At 43.2% G+C, this 23,732-nt stretch overlaps 1 protein-coding gene across 1 annotated transcript in view; it reads left to right on the top strand.

Annotated features, from left to right (window-relative positions):
- The window catches only part of LOC121576974 (thromboxane-A synthase), a 111,540-nt gene that overhangs the window by 42,054 nt on the left and 45,754 nt on the right, over nt 1-23,732 (top strand). The window contains exons 5-6 of the mRNA XM_041890623.1: nt 1,229-1,325; nt 18,498-18,614. Coding sequence (XP_041746557.1) covers nt 1,229-1,325; nt 18,498-18,614 — 214 coding nt within the window. The remainder of the gene's footprint in view (nt 1-1,228; nt 1,326-18,497; nt 18,615-23,732) is intronic.

Below are 23,732 nucleotides of genomic sequence, written 5' to 3'. Positions count from 1 at the left end.
TGTAATAGTCTGAATGGCTATAAACACCCTGCATCTATCAGAGGCAACATGTTTTGCTATAAGTATTATAACAACTATAACAGGAATAGAGATTGGCCACAGGCTGAGCTGGATTAGTGTGTCGCTGTAGGAATGAGACACTGCCATAGGAGCAGCAGGAATAGCTGTCTGCTTTTTGATGAGCCCTGATGAGGGGTGTGTGTGTATGTGTGTGTGTGTGTGTGTGTGCGTGTGTGTGTGCGTGTGCGTGCGTGCGTGTGACTGTGGGGAGCCAGGGATGAGCACGGTACTCTTAATCCATACTGACAGACAGTCTCAGTGCTCCACTGTGGCTCTCCATACAGCCCCTCGCTCAGGGCTGAATATCAAATTTATACTAGCTACCTTTAGCCATCACTGTATTTTACTGATGATTGGAAACCTTCAACTCTCCAATAAATGAGGAGCTTTTAAAACCGCCAATATTTCTAGATGTATTGTATCTCTTATTTGCCTGTAAGATTTAATATCCAATTATCAAACTGCAGTGTCTAATTATCTATAAATATTTTTCGCTTTTTTCATTAAAAAGGCACTTAACAAGATGGAGTTCCTGTGAGAGAGGATTTTCTCCTTACCTTAGCCCTCCACTCAGCCTTGTGAAGAATCTCCTATAGCCTATGTCCTATAACATGGTGAGATAGGACTGACCAGTTAGTCAGTGTCTACTGGCTAACATTGTAGTGAACTGGGGCAATCCTAACAGAGAGGACTAGACTAGAATAATAAAGAGTGGTACTGTAGGATACAAACAAAGCCATGACTTTGCTAATTTAAATCCTGTGGTCTGTCAAGCCCATGGCAGCTAGAGTGGGTTGTGTTGGTCTTCCATTGTGAGACTCTCGTTCAGTATTAGCCTCCTCAACAAGTCTCATGTCGAAGTCTTAGGTGTTTGGGTGTGGCTTTGAGTGTATTCCTCCCCAGGACTCACATCCTCTGTGATGACCACCACTTTTGATTGGCGTTCTGTTATTTATTAATGCTAGCCCCATAGCCGTGTGTGTGTGTGTGTGTGTGTGTGTGTGTGTGTGTGTGTGTGTGCGAGCATGTGTGTGGGAGTGTGGCTGTGTGCGAGCATGTGTGTGGGTGTGTGGCTGTGTGCATACTCCTGTGTGTATGCCTTTGTGTGTGTATGCGTGCAAACAAGTGTGTCTGGCATGTCAACCTGTCCTGTGTGTTGTCTCTCCAGATACTATCTAGGCCGGAGGCCCGTGGTGGTGGTAGCTGACCCTGACATGCTCAGACAGATCATGGTAAAGGACTTCAGCACCTTCCCCAACAGAATGGTAAGTCAATGAGGAAAATGCCCTTTTCACCTACACTGCCGGTCAAAGGTTTTAGAACACCTACTCATTCATAGGTTTTTATTTATTTTTACTATTTTCTACATTGTAGAATAATAGTGAAGACATCAAAACTATGAAATAACACATATGGAATCATGTAGTAACCAAAAAACTGTTAAGCAAATCAAAATATGTTTTATATTTGAGATTCTTCAAATAGCAACCCTTTGCCTTGATGACAGCTTTGCACACTCTTGGCATTCTCTCAACCGGCTTCACCTGGAATGCTTTTCCAACAGTCTTGAAGGAGTTCCCAAATATGCTGAGCACTTGTTGGCTGTTTTTGCTTTGCTCTGCTGTCCGACTCATCCCAAACCATCTCAATTTGATTGAGGTTGGGGGATTGTGGAGGCCAGGTCATCTGATGCAGCACTCCATAATACTCCTTTTTGGTAAAATAGCCCTTACACAGCCTGGAGGTGTGTTGGGTCATTTGTCCTGTTGAAAAACAAATGATAGTCCCACTAAGCCCAAACCAGATGGGATGGCGTATCTCTGCTGAATGCTGTGGTAAACATGCTGGTTAAGTGTGCCTTGAATTCTAAATAAATCACAGACAGTGTCACCAGCAAAGCACCCCCACACCATAACACCTCCTCCTCCATGCTTTACAGTGGGAAATACACATGTGGAGATCATCCATTCACCCACACTGCGTCTCACAAAGACACCAAAAATCTCCAATTTGGACTCCAGACCAAAGGACAAATTTCCACTGGTCTAATGTCCATTGCTCGTGTTTCTTGGCCCAAGCAAGTCTCTTCTTCTTATTGGTGTCCTTTAGTAGTGGTTTCTTTGCATAAATTCGACCATGAAGGCCTGATTCACACAGTCTCCTCTGAACAGTTGATGTTGAGATGTGTCTGTTACTTGAACTCTGTGAAGCATTTATTTGGGCTGCAATTTCTGAGGCTGGTAACGCTAATCAAATCAAATCAAATTTTATTGGCCACATGCGCCGAATACAACAGGTGCAGACATTACAGTGAAATGCTTACTTACAGCCCTTAACCAACAGTGCATTTATTTTTAACAAAAAAGTAAAAATAAAACAACAACAAAAAAAGTGCAGAAGTAAAATAAAATAACAGTAGGGAGGCTATATATACAGGGGGGTACCGGTGCAGAGTCAATGTGCGGGGGCACCGGCTAGTTGAGGTAGTTGAAGTAATATGTACATGTGGGTAGAGTTAAAGTGACTATGCATAAATAATTAACAGAGTAGCAGCAGCGTAAAAGGATGGGGTGGTGGGGCAGTGCAAATAGTCTGGGTAGCCATGATTAGCTGTTCAGGAGTCTTATGGCTTGGGGGTAGAAGCTGTTGAGAAGTCTTTTGGACCTAGACTTGGCACTCCGGTACCGCTTGCCGTGCGGTAGCAGAGAGAACAGTCTATGACTAGGGTGGCTGGAGTCTTTGACAATTTTGAGGGCCTTCCTCTGACACCGCCTGGTATAGAGGTCCTGGATGGCAGGAAGCTTGGCCCCAGTGATGTACTGGGCCATACGCACTACCCTCTGTAGTGCTTTGCGGTCGGAGGCCAAGCAGTTGCCATACCAGGCGGTGATGCAACCAGTCAGGATGCTCTCGATGGTGCAGCTGTAGAATCTTTTGAGGATCTGAGGACCCATGCCAAATCTTTTCTGTCTCCTGAGGGGTAATAGGCTTTGTCGTGCCCTCTTCACGACTGTCTTGGTGTGTTTGGACCATGATAGTTTGTTGGTGATGTGGACACCAAGGAACTTGAAGCTCTCAACCTGTTCCACTACAGCCACGTTGATGAGAATGGGGGCGTGCTCAGTCCTCTTTTTTTTCCTGTAGTCCACAATCATCTCCTTTGTCTTGGTCATGTTGAGGGAGAGGTTGTTATCCTGGCACCACACGGCCAGGTCTCTGATCTCCTCCCTATAGGCTGTCTCATCGTTGTCGGTGATCAGGCCTACCACTGTTGTGTCGTCAGCAAACTTAATGATGGTGTTGGAGTCGTGCCTGGCCATGCAGTCATGGGTGAACAGGGACTACAGGAGGGGACTGAGCACGCACCCCTGAGGGGCCCCCGTGTTGAGGATCAGTGTGGCAGATGTGTTGTTACCTACACTTACCACCTGGGGGCGGCCCGTCAGGAAATTCAGGATCCAGTTGCAGAGGGAGGTGTTTAGTCCCAGGATCCTTAGCTTAGTGATGAGCTTTGAGGGCACTATGGTGTTGAATGCTGAGCTGTAGTCAATGAATAGCATTCTCACATAGGTGTTCCTCTTGTGAACTTATCCTCTGCAGCATAGGTAACTCTGAGCCTTCCATTCCTGTGGCGGTCCTCATGAGAGCCAGTTTCATCATAGCGCTTGATGGTCTTTGCGACTGCAGTTAAAGAAACTTTCAAAGTTCTTGAAATTTTCCGTAATGACTGACCTTCATGTCTTAAAGTAATGATGGACTGTCGTTTCTCTTTGCTTATTTGAGCTGTTCTTGCCATAATATGGACTTGGTCTTTACCAAATAGGGCTATCTTCTGTATACCCCCCTACCTTGTCACAACACAACTGATTGGCTCAAACGCATTAAGAAGGAAATAAATTCCACAACTTCACTTTTAAGAAGGCACACCTGTTAATTGAAATGCATTCCAGGTGACTACCTCATGAAGCTGGTTGAGAGAATGCCAAGCGTGTGCAAAGCTGTCATCAAGGCAAATGGTGGCTATTTGAAGAATCTCAAATATAAAATATATTTTGATTTGTTTAACACTTTTTTGGTTACTACATGATTCCATATGTGTTATTTCATAGTTTTGATGTCTTCACTATTATTCTACAATGTAGACAATAGTAAAAATAAAGAAAAACCCTTGAAGGAGTAGGTGTTCTACAACTTTTGACTGGTAGTGTATGTGTCCATCGTTTAGATCATAATATTGATGCATTGTATACGTGTGTGCCAAAGTGACATTTTTTCTGGTAAGTAATTTTTCTGCTCATTTTATGTAGTGAGTCAAACTTAGATGATCTATTCTGAACTGCTTAGTTTTACAGCAGTTTTTGACAAGCTACCTGATGATCATTTTGAGTTGGGCTATGAAATCTGTACTCTTGCCTACCCCGGGTCCCTAAATCTCATCAAGCCATCCCATTTGAATGCAGCCAGACTATGGTCTTCAATTCTGTAAATTAATTCAATGCAAAACCTCTGCAGCGAGGATTCGTATGTAGTCACCATTGTCATTCTACTGTGAACCCACTGTAACATGTTTTCAATCTAAAAGAGGAAAATCTTAGTGCACTCTTTCTGACTGCATTGCAGGAAAAAAGATGATGTGTCCATAAACAAGTTCAGGCTTAGTGATTTTTTTTCCAGCCAATAGTCTTTGTCTTTGATGCTCTAGACATACAGTAGAAGTGTTTGTGTCTGAGAGCAGAACTGACCAATGGCGTCCGAGGGCGTCGGGTTCACAGCTAATGATAGCGTGACACATGTATCAAACAGAGGTCAGAGGTCAGGAGGTCCCAGTCACTTTCATCATCCTCCCGCCATGTTTGCTCTTCCTGTGTTCCAAATGGCACCAAATTCCCTACATAGTGCACTACTTTTGACCCAGAGCCTTATGGGCCCTGGTTGAATAGTAGTGCACTACTGTATATAGGGAATAGGCTGCCATTTGGGTCGCAGACGCTGTGTGTTCCTACATGGCTGGTTGGCTGGGAATTGTCAAAGGGGGGTGGTGCGAGCAGGCACAAATCAATGCACTGTGGAAGTGTAATATGGTTCCTTTGCTTTGTTTACACCATGACACACTGCAAGGCTGCAGGCCCTCACCTTTTGTCCAGAAAACCAAAATTGGTTCTGTGAAAGTTCCCAGAACATTCATTAGGTCGCGTCAGATGTTCTCATAACACAAAAAGTCTCCAGTCGTGTATAAAATATTTGCCTGATGTTGCAAGAATGTTCCTAGAACTAGGGCTGTGGCAGACATGAAATTATGTCAGCCGTAATTGTCATGCAAATACCTGCCGGTTTAACAGTATTTTACCGTTAATTAACATAAACACAATTAGCATCTCTGGCTTCCACGCACAGCTTACAAGCCACTGATGCAGACCATTGGAACATCTACATTTGAAGTTTGCTGGGTGGTCTCTTGGTGCAGAAGTGTCTCCACACACAAACACATACATGCACACACACAGAAATCTCACTCAATAAATTAGGCTGGGCGATATATGAAGTTAGTTTGATTAATTCCATTGTATGATTTTTGCGCTATATTCCAAATGCATGTGTCGCAAGAATCTAGTTTATTTTTGTTGTATTTTTATGAGCGTTTATGTCCACTTGTTGTCTTTTTGGTCTGTCCCCTTTGCTTCTTCTGTGCTGTGTGCACCTTCCCATTTACACCAGAGATCTGAACAGTGCCTTCGGAAAGTATTCAGACCCCTTGACTTTTTCTACATTTTGTTAGGTTACAGCCTTATTCTAAAATTGACTAAATCGTTTTTTCCCCTCATCAATCTACACACAATACCCCATAATGACAAAGCAAAAACCGTTTTTTCAATTTTTTTATCAGACCCTTTACTCAGTACTTTGTTGAAGCACCTTTGGCAGCGATTACAGCCTCGAGTGTTCTTGGGTATGACGCTACAAGCTTGGCACACCTGTATTTGGGGAGTTTCTCCCATTCTTCTCTGCAGATCCTCTCCATCTCTGTCAGGTTGGATGGGGAGCGTTGCTGCACAGCTATTATCAGGTCTCTACAGAGATGTTCGATCGGGTTCAAGTCCGGGCTCTGGCTGGGCCACTCAAGGACATTCAGAGACTTGTCCCGAAGCCACTCCTGCGTTGTCTTGGCTGTGTGCTTAGGGTCGTTGTCCTGTTGGAAGGTGAACCTTCGCCCCAGTCTGAGGTCCTGAGCGCTCTGGAGCAGGGTTTCATCAAGGATCTCTCTGTACTTTGCTTTGTTCATCTTTGCCTTGCCCCTAACTATCCTCCCAGTCCCTGCTTCTGAAAAACACCCCCCACAGCATGATGCTGCCACCACCATGCTTCACCGTAGGGATGGTGACAGGTTTACTCCAAGTGTGACACTTGGCATTCAGGCCAAAGAGTTCAATCTTGGTTTCATCAGACCAGAGAATCTTGTTTCTCATGGTCTGAGAGTCTTTAGGTGCCTTTTGGCAAACTGCAAGCGGGCTGTCATGTGCCTTTTTACTGAGGAGTGGCTTCCGTCTGGCCACTCTACCATAAAGACCTGATTGGTGGAGTGCTGCAGAGATGGTTGTCCTTCTGGAAGGTTCTCCCATCTCCACAGAGGAACTCTAGAGCTCTGTCAAAGTGACCATCAGGTTCTTGGTCACCTCCCTGACCAAGGCCCTTCTCCCCCGATTGCTCATTTTGGCCGGGCAGCCAGCTCTAGGAAGAGTCTTGGTGGTTCCAAACTTCTTCCATTTAAGAATGATGGAGGCCACTGTGTTCTTGGGGACCTTCAATGCTGCAGACATTTTTTGGTACCATTCCCCAGATCTGTGCCTCAACACAATCCTGTCTCGGAGCTCTACGGTCAATTCCTTCGACCTCATGGCTTGGTTTATGCTCTGACATGTACTGTCAACTGTGGGACCTTATATAGACAGGTGTGTGCCTTTCCAAATCATGTCCAATCAATTGAATTTACCACAGGTGGACTCCAATCAAGTTGTAGAAACCATTTCATTTTAGAATAAGGCTGTAACGTAACAAAATGTGGAAAAAGTCAAGGTGTCTGAATACTTTCCGAAGGCACTGTATATAATGATGAGATGCTCATGTCTCTCCCCTAACAATGGGAGTCATTGTCCCAAAGGCGGGAAGGCAGGCGACAAGCTTAGGTCCAAAGTAAGCCCATAGAAACGCGATCCTCTCTGTATGTAGTCCCCTGTAGCTCAGTTGGTAGAGCATGGCGCTTGCAACGGCAGGGTTGTGGGTTCGTTTCCCACGGGGGGCCAATATGAAAATGTATGCACTAACTGTAAGTCGCTCTGGATAAGAGCGTCTGCTAAATGACTATAATGTAAATGTTTCCACACACATATCAAGCCCCTCCCCCTGCCACTCACAACAACAAAGATGAGAGATGCCTTCTTTCTCTCTGACAAGTGGTTTCAACTCACTATTTGCATTTGAGGTTTGGTCCAACATAATCTATCATAAGGACACAGAAACACATTGAGACATTATTTTTTACTGTAATAGTGGAGAAGTTAACTTTTCTAACAATACCCATTTTATGTCTCAATTCTTCAAATTAGGCGCAGAGCAGACACTACTCAAATGGGAGTGTTAATGAACATTGATTCTGGAAAATGAATGCTCACCACGTACCTCTAGCAGCATTTTAGCCAAGACTGTTATACTAGCTGTCTAGTCTGTGTTTTATAAATGTGCAATAAGCATAAAAAACATTTATATAAGGAATTGGCAACTCGTCCTCATTCTGAGAAATAAGGTAGGCCACTTGATTTCAGCATCTGAACAAAGTGGACAGGCTAGCATGCTGTTCAAACAGTTGGAGATGGACAGAAGGGTGTGGAAAATAAACAAAAAAGGCTCCCCAAACCATTTTTCCGGCTGTTCGTACACCAACATTTTTCTCGAGGCAAGCCGAAGTCGGTAGCCGAAGTCGGTAGCCGAAGTCGGTAGCCGAAGTCGGTAGCCGAAGTCGGTAGCCGAAGTCTACGCCCCTTCGTCGGTGATTGGTCAACAATAGGGATTCTTCAATGAAGTATTTGTTGTCATTCAACGAGAGACTAATCGTTTTCAAGCACATTTTTTCACTTGAGAAATACTGCACCAAACATCTTAGTTAGAATTAAAATTGTGTGGCTGAGTCCTATGCAAAAACTTCAAAATGAATGACATATTTCTTGAGTTATCTTAAATTAATTCGGACTATTTTAAGGAAGTGGCTACAGCCTCTCAAAATAGACAAACAGTATTATTGCCGCTTTTCTCTCGTTTTTCAAGCGAAGGTCTTTTAAGGGAGTATGCAAGCACTCTCGTTCGGTTCTAAGCGCCAGCCGAACTGAAGCCTGCTGACACCATTACATTAAACCCAATCCCCCCGCCCCCCGCCCTCCCCCACAACGACAAGAACACCCCGCTTCCCCCATCGTACCACCCCTTCCCTGTGGGCCTGAAAGCCAAGAAAGTAACAAAAGTCGAAATAAATATATATAATTGGTTTGTATGTGTGGGGCTTTAGCTGAGATTGTTCTTTACATAGTCAAGTATATTTGTCCAGGCATCAATTGTTCTTTGACTAGCACCACTCATTCTTGCTGTCGATAATTCTAATGTTATAACTTCTTGTAATAGTAACTGTACCTACTTGTTAAATAGGAGAGAGTGAGGTGGTTGCCATCTTAGAGCCAAAAATGTTTTTGCAGGACCTGGAAACCATGCTGCCTGCCAGCAGTAATCTTCTCTGATTGATTGAGAGATTCAAGGGGCTATCATCATTAATTAACATAATGGTTGGGGAGCATTGAATATTTACAGTTTTGTAACTTTGTCCCAAAAGCCTTTAACTGCAGGGCACTCCCACATCATATGAAGGAATGTTGGGGCCAATTTCATTATAAAACGTTTCTTGGGTATTAGATCAAGTCTGTGAACAAACTTGATATTAATAAATTGATGGTTCGGATTATGGGACACCAAGATCATATTTTTCCATAATATGGTCCAGTTGAAGGATGATTAATTTACATTTAGATCTGTGGGCCATACTTATTTTATGGCTAGCTCAGAGTATGAGCTTTCCAATAGTTGTTTATATATTGCAGAGATTAGTCCTTTCGGGAGACCAGATAATCTGTTTTCAAATTCCATCATTGGATGATTCGACAGCTGGGTTTCCCATGGAACTCCATAAACCAGAATAGCTGACCTAAATAAATAAAATAATTACCTGGTAATATAAATGCTTCTTTCAGATCTTTCAGATATAAATGCTCTTTCAAACCATTACTATCCAATGTATCGCCATGGATACGGATACCAAATTTGGACCATTGGGGCATTGTGAAGGGCCGCCATCCCGATCGGAAGGCATTATTTTTAAATATTGGAGCCTGGGCATGCCATTTCGTTTTCCAGTTGCATAGTTTTTCAATTTTGCGCCAAATAAAAATGTTTCGGCCAAAGCCTAGTTTACATTTTTTTAAGAGATAGATCAATAAACACCACTTCATCCAGGGCAATGGGAGCCATCATATTTCTCTCTATTCTCAGCCAGGGAGCGGAAGAATGTTTCTTACATTACTAGCCCAGAACGTTTTTTGTGTTATTACATACAGCCCAAAATAACTTTTGGATATCAGAGCGGCGGTAATTCACCAGCATTCCGACCAGAAATACGACTTTCCCGAATTAGATCGTTTGTTCATACCCCCCAAGGCAATTGAACTTATCCCAGAGGCTGCTCCAAGACGCTGCCGGCGGAGAAGAGGTATTTGGAGTGGACTTCTAGTCCGACTCAGGGGGCGTGCACACCATCCACCGCTTCCTAGTACACAGTATTACTCACTAATGTTCAGTCCCTGGACAATAAAGTAGACAAGCTCAATACCAATAGAAAATCTTTAGAGGGAGCTGAAAGTCCGTATTGCCCAGCGACAGTCCCGAAACCTGAAGGATCTGGAGAAGGCCTGTATGGAGGAGTGGGCCAAAATCCCTGCTGCAGTGTGTGCAAACCTGGTCAAGACCTACAGGAAACATATGATCTCTGTAATTGCAAACAAAGGTTTCTGTACCAAATATTCAGTTCTGCTTTTCTGATGTATCAAATACTTATGTCATGCAATAAAATGCAAATTATTACTTAAAAATCATACAATGTGATTTTCTGGATTTTTGTTTTAGATTCCGTCTCTCACAGTTGAAGTGTACCTATGATAAAAATTACAGACCTCTACATGCTTTATAAGTAAGAAAACCTGCAAAATTGGCAGTGTATCAAATACTTGTTCTCCCCACTGTATGTAAGAATGCTGTTCATTGACTACAAGTCAGCCAGCACCATAGTACCCTCCAAGCTCATCATTAAGCTCGGGGCCCTGGGTCTGGACCCCGCCCTGTGCAACTGGGTCCTGGACTTCCTGACGGGCCGCCCCCAGGTGGTGAAGGTAGGAAACAACACCTCTACTATGCTGATCCTCAAAACAGGGCCCCCACAAGGGTGCGTGCTCAGCCCCTCCTGTACTCCCTGTTCACCCTCGCCTCCAACTCAATTATCAAGTTTGCAGACGACACAACAGTAGTAGGTCTGATTACCAACAATTCCGAGACATCTTGCAGGGAGGAGGTGAGGGCCCTGGCGGAGTGGTGCCAGGATAATAACCTCTCCCTCAACGTCAACAAAATGAAGGAGCTGATCGTGGACTTCAGGAGACAGCAGAGGGAACACACCCCCATCCACATCGACAGGGCCGCAGTAGAGAAGGTGGAAAGCTTCAAGTTCCTCGGCGTACACATCACTGACAATCTGAAATGGTCCACCCACACAGACAGTGTGGTGAAGGCGCAACAACACCTCTTCAACCTCAGGAGGCTGAAGAAATTTGGCTTGGCCCCTAAAACCCTCACAAACATTTACAGATGCATAATTGAGAGCATCCTGTTGGGCTGTATCACTGCCTGGTATGGCAAATGCACGGCCCGCAACCGCAGGGCTCTCCAGAGGGTGGTGCGGTCTGCCCAACGCATCACCGGGGGCACACTGCCTGCCCTCGAGGATACCTACAGCAGCCGATGTCACAGGAAGGCCAAAAAGATCATCAAGGACATCAACCACCCGAGCCACGGCCTGTTCACCCTGCTATCATCCAGAAGGCGAGGTCAGATGCATCAAAGCTGGGACCGAGAGACTGAAAAACAGCTTCTATCTCTAGGCCATCAGACTGTTAAATAGCCATCACTAGCCGGCCTCCACCCAGTACCCTGCCCTGAACTTAGTCACTGTCACTAGCTGGCAACCACCCGGTTACTCAACCCTGCACCTTAGAGGGTGCTGCCCTATTTACATAGACATGTAATCACTTGTCATTTAATAATGGAACACTGGTCACTTTAATAATGTTTACATACTGTTTTACTCATTTCATAAGTACAGTGCATTCGAAAAGTATTCAGACCTCTTGACTGTTTCCACATTTAGTTACGGTACAGCCTTATTCTAAAATGGATTAAAAAAATTACAAAAATTATTCTACACACAATACGCCACAATGAGAAAAACTGAAATACCTTATTTACATAAGTATTCAAACCCTTTGCTATGAGACTCGATATTGAGCTCAGGTGCATCCTGTTCCATTGATCATCCTTGAGATATTTCTACAACTTTATTGGAGTCAACCTGTGGTAAATTCAATTGATTGGATATGATTTGGAAAGGCACACACCTGTCTATATAAGGTCCCACAGTTGACAGTGCATGTCAGAGCAAAAACCAAGCCATGAGGTCGAAGAAATTAGTGGTTTAGTGGTCCGAAAATGTCGGAAACATTAACTTGCTTGACCATGCTGTAGGTCATATGCTTTGTTGACTTCACTGAACAGAGGTTGATATCCAGTTTTGTGGTAAAACAAAGGTGTGGTTGAATTTATTCTGCCACTGTGTCTTCTTATTGTCTCGGCCTATATATCACAGTCGCAAGGCATATTCATTAAAAGAGTTCCCCTGTCAGTCAATCTGCAAATCCGTGGCTCAGAACCACCAGATATATGCAATAAAAACGAATTGTTATCAAAAACAAAACTGTTGGTTCCAAAACCAATGAAAAAAATATAGTCTTTAAAACAACAAAATATGTACAAATTTGTCTAGGCTGCTACCAAGGTGCCATCAATTATATTTGGAATTATCAGTGGATAAATACTGCCCAATACAGTATATAGAGTGAGTTTAACCAGACATGGGTTCAAATACTATTTAGGGTATTTTAATTACTTTCAAGACATTTTTTACTTAAAAAGACAAGTAGTTGAATATTTAAGCAAAATGGCATGAGATCAGTGACATCTTGGAGCTCAGGTCACAGTGCTCTGTATTCCACTGGAGTTTTACCTCCAGGTCTTCAGTATTCTAGCATTGTTTCCTGTGTTAGTTTCACCACAGAGGACCATAGGCTCTAAGCCCTTAGGAGCGTGTTATTCACGAAAATTCCCGGGTTCGAATGCCTTGTTGCTTTTATAAAATGGTTGGCAACAAAATGTAAAAGATTAACGACATATTTTCATTAAAACTTTATTTTAATGAGTAAATTCATTTTATTTCATCCTTCTACCGTACAATATAGTCTGGGCAAAAGCCAGTTGTTAGTTCTGAGATTCTGAAGTTAGCCAAATTGGATTCTATTGGCATGGTTGTTAGCAAAGCGGGCTGGTCGTCTGCTCTAAGCAAAAAGGTTACCATGCACGCTGGCTACTTCTGCTTTGCTAGCTAGCCAACTTAAACAAAAATGCACATTGTTTGCTGTCATTTCAGCTGCTGATGTAATTGTATGTTAGCGTGTTTTACCTTTGTTTTTATTGCTATTTCTTTGGATATATCCATAATAATGATCTTGATAAATGAATTTGCCTGGCTCAGAGAAGCTGTCAATCTCGTCCTGACGCGTTCATTCTCTAAATGGGACAGTGGAGATCGCAACAAAAAAACAGCAACATTGTTGCACAGGTACGGAGAGGCAGGCAGCAAGGTTTAGACAAACCCCAATGTTGCAAACCAAATGCTAGGTTAAAATCATGGAGAAATAATGTCTAGACCAGGGGTGTCAAACTCATTTTAGCTCAGGGGCCACATGGAGGAAAATCTATTCCCAAGTGGGCCGGACCGGTAAAATCACGGTATATATAACTTAAAAACAACAACTTCAGATTGTTTTCTTTGTTTTAATACTATCAACATAAAACATAAAGCTGGAGCCTGAGGACAGTGTGTCCAAAATAGTACAAGCACAACATCACTATTAATCATAAAACACCTGAAGTTTATTTGAAAATTCTAAAGAAAAAGAACACACAAACATACAATGCCTCAGTGATTCACATAACTGTTTCACAGATCACAGAACTATATCAGGGTGTCATTTCTCAGGCAGAAATGTAGATACAAATAATGAAATCCTGTTCCCCAAACAAGTGCAAGAACCACAGAGTCAAGAATAGGTTAAATATACAAATCAAATAAAATCAAATAAAAACAATAGCACAACAACATAAAAACATATAAACATAAAGCTGGAGCCTGAGGACAGTGTGTCCAAAAGCACAACATCACTATTAATCATAAAACACCTCAAGTTATTTGAAATTCTGAGGACAAACAACACACAAACACACAATGCCTCAGTTATTCACAGAAGTATATCACAGATCACAGAACTATATCAGGGTGTCTCATGCAGCACTTTAAGTGGGGTTGCATAGTTTATTTGACTCCTGATACCTGGCATCTTTTAGCTTTCACCAGCGCATCAATATCAGGCGTCACATCCTGAGTGGCAGCCAACTTCAGGATGTGATTCAAGTGCTTGTGCGTGAGCCTTGAGCGCAGCTTTGTTTTATTCATGACGTTATCCATCTTTAATGACTTGCAACACAAAGACTCCTGGTGCAAAATACAGTGAAAAGTCCAAAAATCACGTCCTCCATTTGCAGATTGCACTTTCTCTCTGAACTTTGTCACAACGCCTGCTTTTTTTCCCGATAATTGAGGGCGCACCATCTGTAGCCAGGCTGACAGCGCGGGACCAGTCCACTCCGACCCTGTCCAGCGCGCCGGCGAGTGCAGTGAAAATATCAGCTGCTGTCGTTGTATCTGTCATCGGCACCAACTCCACGAACTCCTCGGTGACGGTCAATGTGTCATCAACTCCGCGGATGAAAATGGCCAGTTGTGCAACATCTGTAATGTCCGTGCTTTAATCAATTGCAACCGAAAACGCAATAAATGACTTTACTTTTTGCTTCAACTGGCTGTCCAAATCCACTGAAAGATCGGAAATCCTGTCTGCAACTGTGTTTCTTGTCAGGCTGATATTTGCAAAAGCCTGGTGCTTTTCAGGGCACACAATCTCTGCTGCCTTCATCATGCATGTTTTTACAAATTCACCCTCACTAAATGGTTTTGAAGCCACTGCGATTTCATTAGCAATGAGGTAGCTAGCTTTCACTGCAGCGTCACTGATGTCTCGGCTGTGAGTAAACACAGACTGCTGTTTCTTCAGACCCACCAACAGTTCATTCACCTTCTCTCTTCTCCGCTGTCCTTGAAAGTTGTCATATTTGTCGGCATGAAGACTCACATAGTGGCGACGAAGGTTATATTCTTTCAGCACTGCAACATGCTGTGAACACACCAAACATACAGCTTTCCCATTCAATTCCGTGAATAAATAGAAGGATGACAATTTTTCTTGGAACACTCTGCACTCTGCGTCCACTTTTCTCTTTTTTGACAGAGACATATTGGGGCAATGAGGGTGCCAAACCACATAATGTTAAAAGTAGAAGCCGTAATAAATATCGCGGGCAAAACAAAGTAGCTCATCCGGACTGGCTGCACTTGCTTGACCTATTTGCTCTGCCCCGGTATAAACAGTTTGCTTGCTTAACACAATTGCTATTGCGCCATCCAGTGGATACAATTGGAACAGCAGTTTCTTTTATTGAAAAATTGCAGCTAATTTTTATACTTTACAAAATCATCTCGCGGGCCGGATTAAACCCGTTTGCGGGCCTGATCTGGCCCGCGGGCCGGACGTTTGACACCCCTGGTCTAGACGCTATTTTCCAGTGGAGATTAATTTTATGAATTGCCTAGCTGGACTGTGGGACAGTTGATGCGCATTCATAATTTAAATAGAACTGTTAACAGGCATTACCCAGGGAGATTGTTGTGAATAACTCCCTGCTATCAACCAATCAGCATTCTGGATCCAAACAACCCGTTTTATAATGAAATGTATTTGGAAATACACTTGGAAAGTATTTGAAAATGCTCAAATACACTGACTCAAATACACTCCCTTGCATTTAACCCAGGCATACAGCTGGGTTTATTTGAAAATACTTTCAAGTAGTAGGCTATTAATAGGAAATGATTTGAAAATGGTTTCAAATACTTCCAATAGAAGTAGTTGATTCGGGCCACATTATTAGAAAATACGCAAATACACAGAAAATAAGTATTTAAATAACAAATAATCAAATACACATGTATTTGAACTCAGGTCTGGTTTTAACAGCAATCCACCAGAAATGTTGTGCACCAATGACCCAGAAATGTTGTGGTATGTATGCAGCATGCACACACACAAATACAGCACTCAGATCCTGGCGTGATACAGGAGCTTAATAAAATTTTTACCTGTTTGATTGAGTGAATTTGACTCAGATGGTGTTTACTTGCCGGCTTCCTGTTGCCAAGCTCCTGACTCATTGTTCACTTAACATCCACTCTAGCAGTAGATGTGGATAGGGTGGATATGCTGCTGAGATGTGGATGTATTATGGAGATGTGGCACACGCTGTGTTTCTGAGTGGTGTATGGCTAGTGTGCTGTTGAGATGTGTGTGGGTGTGTGTGTGTACGATTCAGAGCCTTTACACACCATCTGCAACAAGCAGCAGGAGCAGACCCATAAAGACAGTCTCCATGGAGGCAGAGAAACAAACCCACGTCACTGTTATTCTGTGGCCACAAATATGTGCCTATACAAAGCCAAATATACATGGCTTAAGTGCTCTAAACTGCCGAACAACAGTTGTCCTTTCCAAATATTTTATTGTCTTAGAGCACTACTAAATTCTTACCAACAGAACATTGCCAATAAATTATGCATTTTATTACATTGTGTCTGGTATGTTATACTATCACTGGAAAATGCCAATAAATGAAAATGATGGATACTGTTTACACCAGTAAACACATCACAACACCACATGAAACGTAAAGTATTGTCAGCCAGAGAGCACCTACATATGTCACCCAATGCTTCATTAATATTTATGAACACTTTATGAACAGTTAATAAGCATTAATGAACACCAATAACAGTAAAAGATCAGTGACATCTTGGAGCTCAGGCCACAGTGCTCTGTATTCCACTGGAGTTTTACCTCCAGGTCTTCAGTATTCTAGCATTGTTTCCTGTGTTAGTTTCACCACAGAGGACCATAGGCTCTAAGGACTTAGTGATGACCATTGCCCACATACGACTGGACAGGAACACAAAAGAGGACAGGCTAGGCATGCTGATTCCTCCATCTCCTCCTGAGATTATTTGACATGGGGGCTGGGTGTTGGAGGAGGGCTGTGGAGGGTTGTTGCAGGGTTCAACACTAACACACACTGCCCGCAGCCCTGTGGTTCTGGTGTCAAGACTGTGTGCATACATTCGTGCTCTGTATGTCTGTGTGATCTGTGTGTGTCTGTTTATGCTCACATATACACTACCGTTCAAAAGTTTGGGGTCACTTAGAAATGTCCTTGTTTTCCATGAAAACATACATGAAATTAGTTTGAATAGGAAATATAGCAAAATGAATAGGAAATGTAGTCATTGACAAGGTTAGAAATAATGATTTTTAATTGAAATAATAATTGTGTCCTTCAAACTTTGCTTTCGTCAAAGAATCCTCCATTTGCAGCAATTACAGCCTTGCAGACCTTTGGCACAAGTTGGATTGGCTTGATGGGCACTTCTTATGGTCAAGCTGCTCCCACAACAGCTCAATAGGGTTGTGATCCGGTGACTGTGCTGGCCACTCCATTATAGACAGAATACCAACTGACTGCTTCTTCCCTAAATAGTTCTTGCATAGTTTGGAGCTGTGCTTTGGGTCATTCTCCTGTTGTAGGAGGAAATAGGCTCCAATCAAGCGCCGTCCACAGGGTATGGCATGGCGTTGCAAAATGGAGTGATAGCCTTCCTTCTTCAAGATCCCTTTTACCCTATACAAATCTCCCACTTTACCACCACCAAAGCACCCCAGACCATCACATTGCCTCCACCATGCTTGACAGATGGCATCAAGCACTCCTCCAGCATCTTTTCATTTGGTCTGCGTCTCACAAATGTTCTTCTTTGTGATCCGAACACCTCAAACTTCGATTAGTCTGTCCATAACACTTTTTTCCAATCTTCCTCTGTCCGGTGTCTGTGTTATTTTGCCCATCTTCATCTTTTCTTTGTATTGGCCAGTCTGAGATATGGCTTTTTCTTTGCAACTCTGCCTAGAAGGTCAGCATCCCGGAGTCGCCTCTTCACTGTTGACGTTGAGACTGGTGTTTTGCGGGTACTATTTAATGAAGCTGCCAATTGAGGACCTGTGAGGCGTCTGTTTCTCAAACTAGACACTCTAATGTATTTGTCCTCTTGCTCAGTTGTGCACCGGGGCCTCCCATTCCTCTGTCTATCCTGGTTAGTGCCAGTTTGCGCTGTTCTGTGAAGGGAGTAGTACACAGCGTTGTACGAGATCTTCAGTTTCTTGGCAATTTCTCGCATGGAATAGCCTTCATTTCTCAGAACAAGAATAGACTGACGAGTTTCAGAAGAACGTTCTTTGTTTCTGGCATTTTGAGCCTGTAATCGAACCCACAATTGCTGATGCTCCAGATACTCAACTAGTCTCAAGAAAGGCCCGTTTTATTGCTTCTTTAATCAGCACAACAGTTTTCAGCTGTGCTAACATAATTGCAAAAGGGTTTTCTAATGATCAATTAGCCTTTTAAAATGATAAACTTGGATTAGCAAACACAATGTGCCATTGGAACACAGGACTGATGGTTGCTGATAATGCGCCTCTGTACGCCTATGTAGATATTTCATTAAAAATCAGCCGTTTCCAGCTACAATAGCCATTTACAACATTAACAATGTCGACACTGTATTTCTGATCAATTTGATGTTATTTTAATGGACAAAAAAAATGCTTTTCTTTCGAAAACAAGGACATTTCTAAGTGACCCCAAACTTTTGAACGGTAGTGTACATGTGCATGATCCGTATGCTGTAGTATGTACAGTACATGTATATTCTTGTGTGCTTCTGACATTCCCTCCTCTTCTATCTGTAGACGATCCGTGCTGCCACTAAGCCCATGAGTGACTGTCTGCTGATGCTGAGGAACGAGCGCTGGAAGAGAGTACGCAGCATCCTCACCCCCTCCTTCAGCGCAGCCAAGATGAAAGAGGCAAGACCCCCCTTCTCTCTTCCTCTTTTCACCCCTGTCCTCTTCTCCTCTCTTCACCCCTCTCCTCTCCCACCATCTTCACCCAGCTCCTCTCCCCCTCTTCAATCTGCTGTTTGCGTGAAACCCATGCACATATACTATCAAAATTATACAGGCACACATATTTCTACCTATACAAGCTTATATCTACATGGAAGCCATACACATTCATAAACATCTACAGTGGGGAGAACAAGTATTTGATACACTGCCGATTTTGCAGGTTTTCCAGAAATCCAGAAAATCACATTGTATGATTTTTAAGTAATTAATTTGAATTTTATTGCATGACATAAGTATTTGATCACCTACCAACCAGTAAGAATTCCAGCTCTCACAGACCTGTTAGTTTTTCTTTAAGAAGCCCTCCTGTTCTCCACTCATTACCTGTATTAACTGCACCTGTTTGAACTCGTTACCTGTATAAAAGACACCTGTCCACACACTCAATCAAACGGACTCCAACCTCTCCACAATGGCCAAGACCAGAGAGCTGTGTAAAGACATCAGGAATACAATTGTAGACCTGCACAAGGCTGGGATGGGCTACAGGACAATAGGCAAGCAGCTTGGTGAGAAGGCAACAAATGTTGGCGCAATTATTAGAAAATGGAAGAAGTTCAAGATGACGGTCAATCGCCCTCGGTCTGGGGCTCCATGCAAGATCTCACCTCGTGGGGCATCAATGATCATGAGGAAGGTGAGGGATCAGCCCAGAACTACACGGCAGGACCTGGTCAATGACCTGAAGAGAGCTGGGACCACAGTCTCAAAGAATCAATATCAAATACTTATGTCATGCAATAAAATGCAAATTAAATACTTAAAAATCATACAATGTGATTTTCTGGATTTTTGTTTTAGATTCCGTCTCTCACAGTTGAAGTGTACCTATGATAAAAAATTACAGACCTCTACATGCTTTGTAAGTAGGAAAACCTGCAGAATCGGCAGTGTATCAAATACTTGTTCTCCCCACTGTATATAGCCATGCAGATTTAAATAATATAAATAAATAAATAATATGCCATTTAGCAGATTTCTACTTGATCTGGCTAGTCACCAGAGTAGAAGGCCTTCAGTAGCTAGCAATTTTTTCTCATCTTTTCATTTTTGTGGATTAACCAGAATCATTATCTTAATAGAAGTTGTCTCCATTTAGAGCCTGCCCAGCCCAACGATTGAAAATAGGTTGTTGACGTAAAAATGTTAAAGAGAGTCAGGGGATTTAAGGAATAGCACGGGAGATTGATGCCCGTAATTTAGTCGGAAAATGATAGCTTGTCTCCATCGAAGGCTTTCAAGCATTACATCTAATTAACGTCTGATAAACCAATGTGATCTGGTTATCTCTCTTTCACTTTCTCTCTCCCTCTTTCCCTCTCTCCTTCCCTCCCCCCTCTCCAACTCCCCCTCTCCCCATCTCCATCCCTCCCTCTGTGCCTCTCCTCCTCTCTCTCGCTGACTTCTGTGTATGGCCTGACATTATAATAGTGTCATTAGAACAAACAGTGGTTCTACTACTTTATAGCATGGAACATAATTACCGGGGCCTGTTGGAACAGCATGTTTTATGTGCTCGTTGAGTCCCCTCTACACTGATACACTGACTCAGTGATTGAGAGAGATTGGTGAGCCTGCATGCATGCCTGCCTGCCTGCCTGCCTGCCTGCCTGTGACACCAGAGGCAGCAGCCATGAACAGACGTCAGGAGCTGCTATTGAAATGAACTAACTGCTCTCATAGCATTATAAAGACCAACCAAACCAAAGACCCTCTATTCTCCAAGTAGCGTGTGTGTGTGTGTGTGTGTGTGTGTGTGTGTGTGTGTGTGTGTGTGTGTGTGTGTGTGTGTGTACATCACACAGTTTCTCAGAACTATCAATATAAAAGAGGAAGGCATTGTTTTGACATAGCACCTCCTGTGCTGTATATAAAGGTCATTGGAACATTGTATGCCTGTAACTGATCGAGTGCAGGATTTACACTGGATGACACAATGCCAAGGCATAATGTAAAATAGACACACTAGAAATGTAACAGTAGGTATGTAATTATCGTGTAGTAGGGTAGCGGTAGGTGGTCATTTAGCTGGACCGTTAATTGTGATTAAGGCTGTGGTGGTATGTTTCCACGGCAACCACCAGCGGTAGGCTAGAAGGAAACCACACACACTCATCTTTCACGCTCCAGATGCAGCTGGGTACACTCGCCTGAAGACAAACTGTTAGCGGATAACCACTAAGGATAAAGTGTTTAGGCTGAAAGTCAGTTATGACTGTTTTTGTGTTTACACATTGTCCCACGCAGGTAGCTTTTGTAAACGCTGAGTAATTCCTGCTGTAATTGACAGTTTGGATTTTATTTGTTACATGCAATCAGTCCCTCAATTCGAGGGTGTACTCTGTGTGAATGACAATCAGTGTGTTTGTGTACACGTAGACTTTCTCTCACTTTCTCTGAGTGTGTGTGATTCATATTCTGTACAAAAAAAGTTAATAAAAGGAACAGGCTGGGAACTCAGTTAACAATATCATTGAGATTGGAGTTGCAGTCAGGGAGAGTTAATGACTAGTTATTGCTTTCTGTGTTTCTATTTAGGAGTCACACATTTCTCAATCAGTCAACATGTTTGTCTGACTCTGATGTTATGAAGCAAGGTTGTGTGAACAATCAGGGTGTGTATAGTGTAGTAATAGGGCAGTGTTCTGAGCAGGGTTGTGTTAGCAACGTACCTACTTCCCTCATACACACACGTCCAGTTAATGAGTGGAGACACACACACAGTCCTGCTCCAAAATTTAGCATGGGAGAATGAGCCAGTGGCATAGGACTGGCATGAATATGAATCATTTACGAGAGCATAAACCACTGACTTTACCATCGCCACCAAACAAACGCTCAGACAACTGCTGATCTGAATTCGGTCACATTACCCAGATACGTTTTTAGTGATGTCTGTTTTAGTTTACTGCTGTTTACAGTCATAGCGCTCCAGTCTGTTTGCTGAGTGAGTGAGTGGACAGAACAGATGGAGAGAGAGAAAGAACAGTTGTGACCGCTGCTGAGAGGATGTGGTGGTGGTCTCTGGATCAATCTGCTCCTGTCTGAAGAGGGACAGATATGCTGAGACAGGATACACTGTTGAGGCTCACTCTGTGATAAGAGGAAGCTGTTGGGTCTATCTATCTATCTATCTATCTATCTATCTATCTATCTATCTATCTATCTATCTCTCTATCTCTCTATCTCTCTATCTCTCTATCTCTCTATCTCTCTATCTCTCTATCTCTCTATCTCTCTATCTCTCTATCTCTCTATCTCTCTATCTCTCTATCTCTCTATCTCTCTATCTCTCTATCTCTCTATCTCTCTATCTCTCTATCTCTCTATCTCTCTATCTCTCTATCTCTCTATCTCTCTATCTCTCTATCGCTCTATCGCTCTATCGCTCTATCGCTCTATCGCTCTATCGCTCTATCGCTCTATCGCTCTATCGCTCTATCGCTCTATCGCTCTATCGCTCTATCGCTCTATCGCTCTATCGCTCTATCTCTCTATCTCTCTATCTCTCTATCTCTCTATCTCTCTATCTCTCTATCTCTCTATCTCTCTATCTCTCTATCTCTCTATCTCTCTATCTCTCTATCTCTCTATCTCTCTATCTCTCTATCTCTCTATCTCTCTATCTCTCTATCTCTCTATCTCTCTGTCTCTCTGTCTCTCTGTCTCTCTGTCTCTGTCTCTGTCTCTGTCTCTGTCTCTGTCTCTGTCTCTGTCTCTGTCTCTGTCTCTGTCTCTGTCTCTGTCTCTGTCTCTGTCTCTGTCTCTGTCTCTGTCTCTGTCTCTGTCTCTGTCTCTGTCTCTGTCTCTGTCTCTGTCTCTGTCTCTGTCTCTGTCTCTGTCTCTGTCTCTGTCTCTGCTCTCTCTCTCTCTCTCTCTCTCTCTCTCCTTTTTCTTGTGTGCGTGTGTCTGTGTCTGTTTGTGTGTCTGTCTGCCTGCTGTAGTCTGGCTATGTTTGACTGACCAGTAGTCCCTGCATATCCTCTCAGCTGGCAGCGCCATGGTGTATAGATTTTAATTTGAGCCACCCTGCGCCTGTAGACGGGGAGGATACTGCTCCTGTCATAACCTATCAGGCTGCTCGTGCTTCTTCATCTGTCCTCCCTCTCTCAGGTCCAGACCCCAGTACCCTCTCCTCAGCCTCAGACTGACCAGTCTTAGCCCGATTCTTAGCCTCAGGCCTCATCCTTAGACTAGTCAATTTTAGTTTATGTTGGCATATACACTCATTGGCCAGTTTATTAGGTATCCTGTTCACGAAAATGGTTTGCTCCTACAGACAGTGAGTCACGTGGAGGCAAAGGGGGTTCCGACCCAGTACTAGATGGGTGTACTTAATAAACTGGCCACTGAGTGTATAAGTCCCAGTCTTAGCCCCATTCCCATTCCCCAGCCAGTCTATGATGATAAGGCTGGGGCTAATACTAGTCTAAGTCTAAGGTTGTGACTAGGGCTGTGGCTAGTCACAACCTTAGACTTAGACTAGTGTTAGCCCCAGCCTCTAGCCTTATCATCATAGACTGGTCAATTTTACTTTATTTTTACATGGAAGCTTATATAAACTTATACTGGTCTTAGCCCCCTCTCCAGCCTAATTATTAGACTGGTCTTATTAGCGTTCACAACCTTATCCTGTGACTAGGGTTGCCCCATCCCCGGCATCCAACCTCAGCCTTATCCTTATCTTTATGAATTGTAGTTTATTTTGACATTATATTAACTTACAGAGTAGACTATGCTCAATATTATGCCCGAAGTGACATTGATGCCAATGACGGTAGCCCTGCATGTCACAGTCATGTAACTGCTTCGGTCACAGCTCATTGTACCCATAATGCTACAGCATGTTTATCCATTAGTATCTCCTCTTGTGGAAGGATCTCATTTCCCATTTGATCCCAGCGTGTATTGATCGCTGGGGAGGTGTAGCGTGCTGAGGCTGAGAGGAGATGAGGAGATGGCGAGGGTAGATAGGGGAGATGTGTAAACCTTGTCTAGATTTCTCCCCATCTCCGC

Source organism: Coregonus clupeaformis, chromosome 11, assembly GCF_020615455.1.
Source record: "Coregonus clupeaformis isolate EN_2021a chromosome 11, ASM2061545v1, whole genome shotgun sequence".
NCBI lineage: Eukaryota > Metazoa > Chordata > Actinopteri > Salmoniformes > Salmonidae > Coregonus > Coregonus clupeaformis.
The sequence above is the reverse complement of the archived record's forward strand: the minus strand, read 5'-3'. Positions and strand labels throughout refer to the sequence as shown.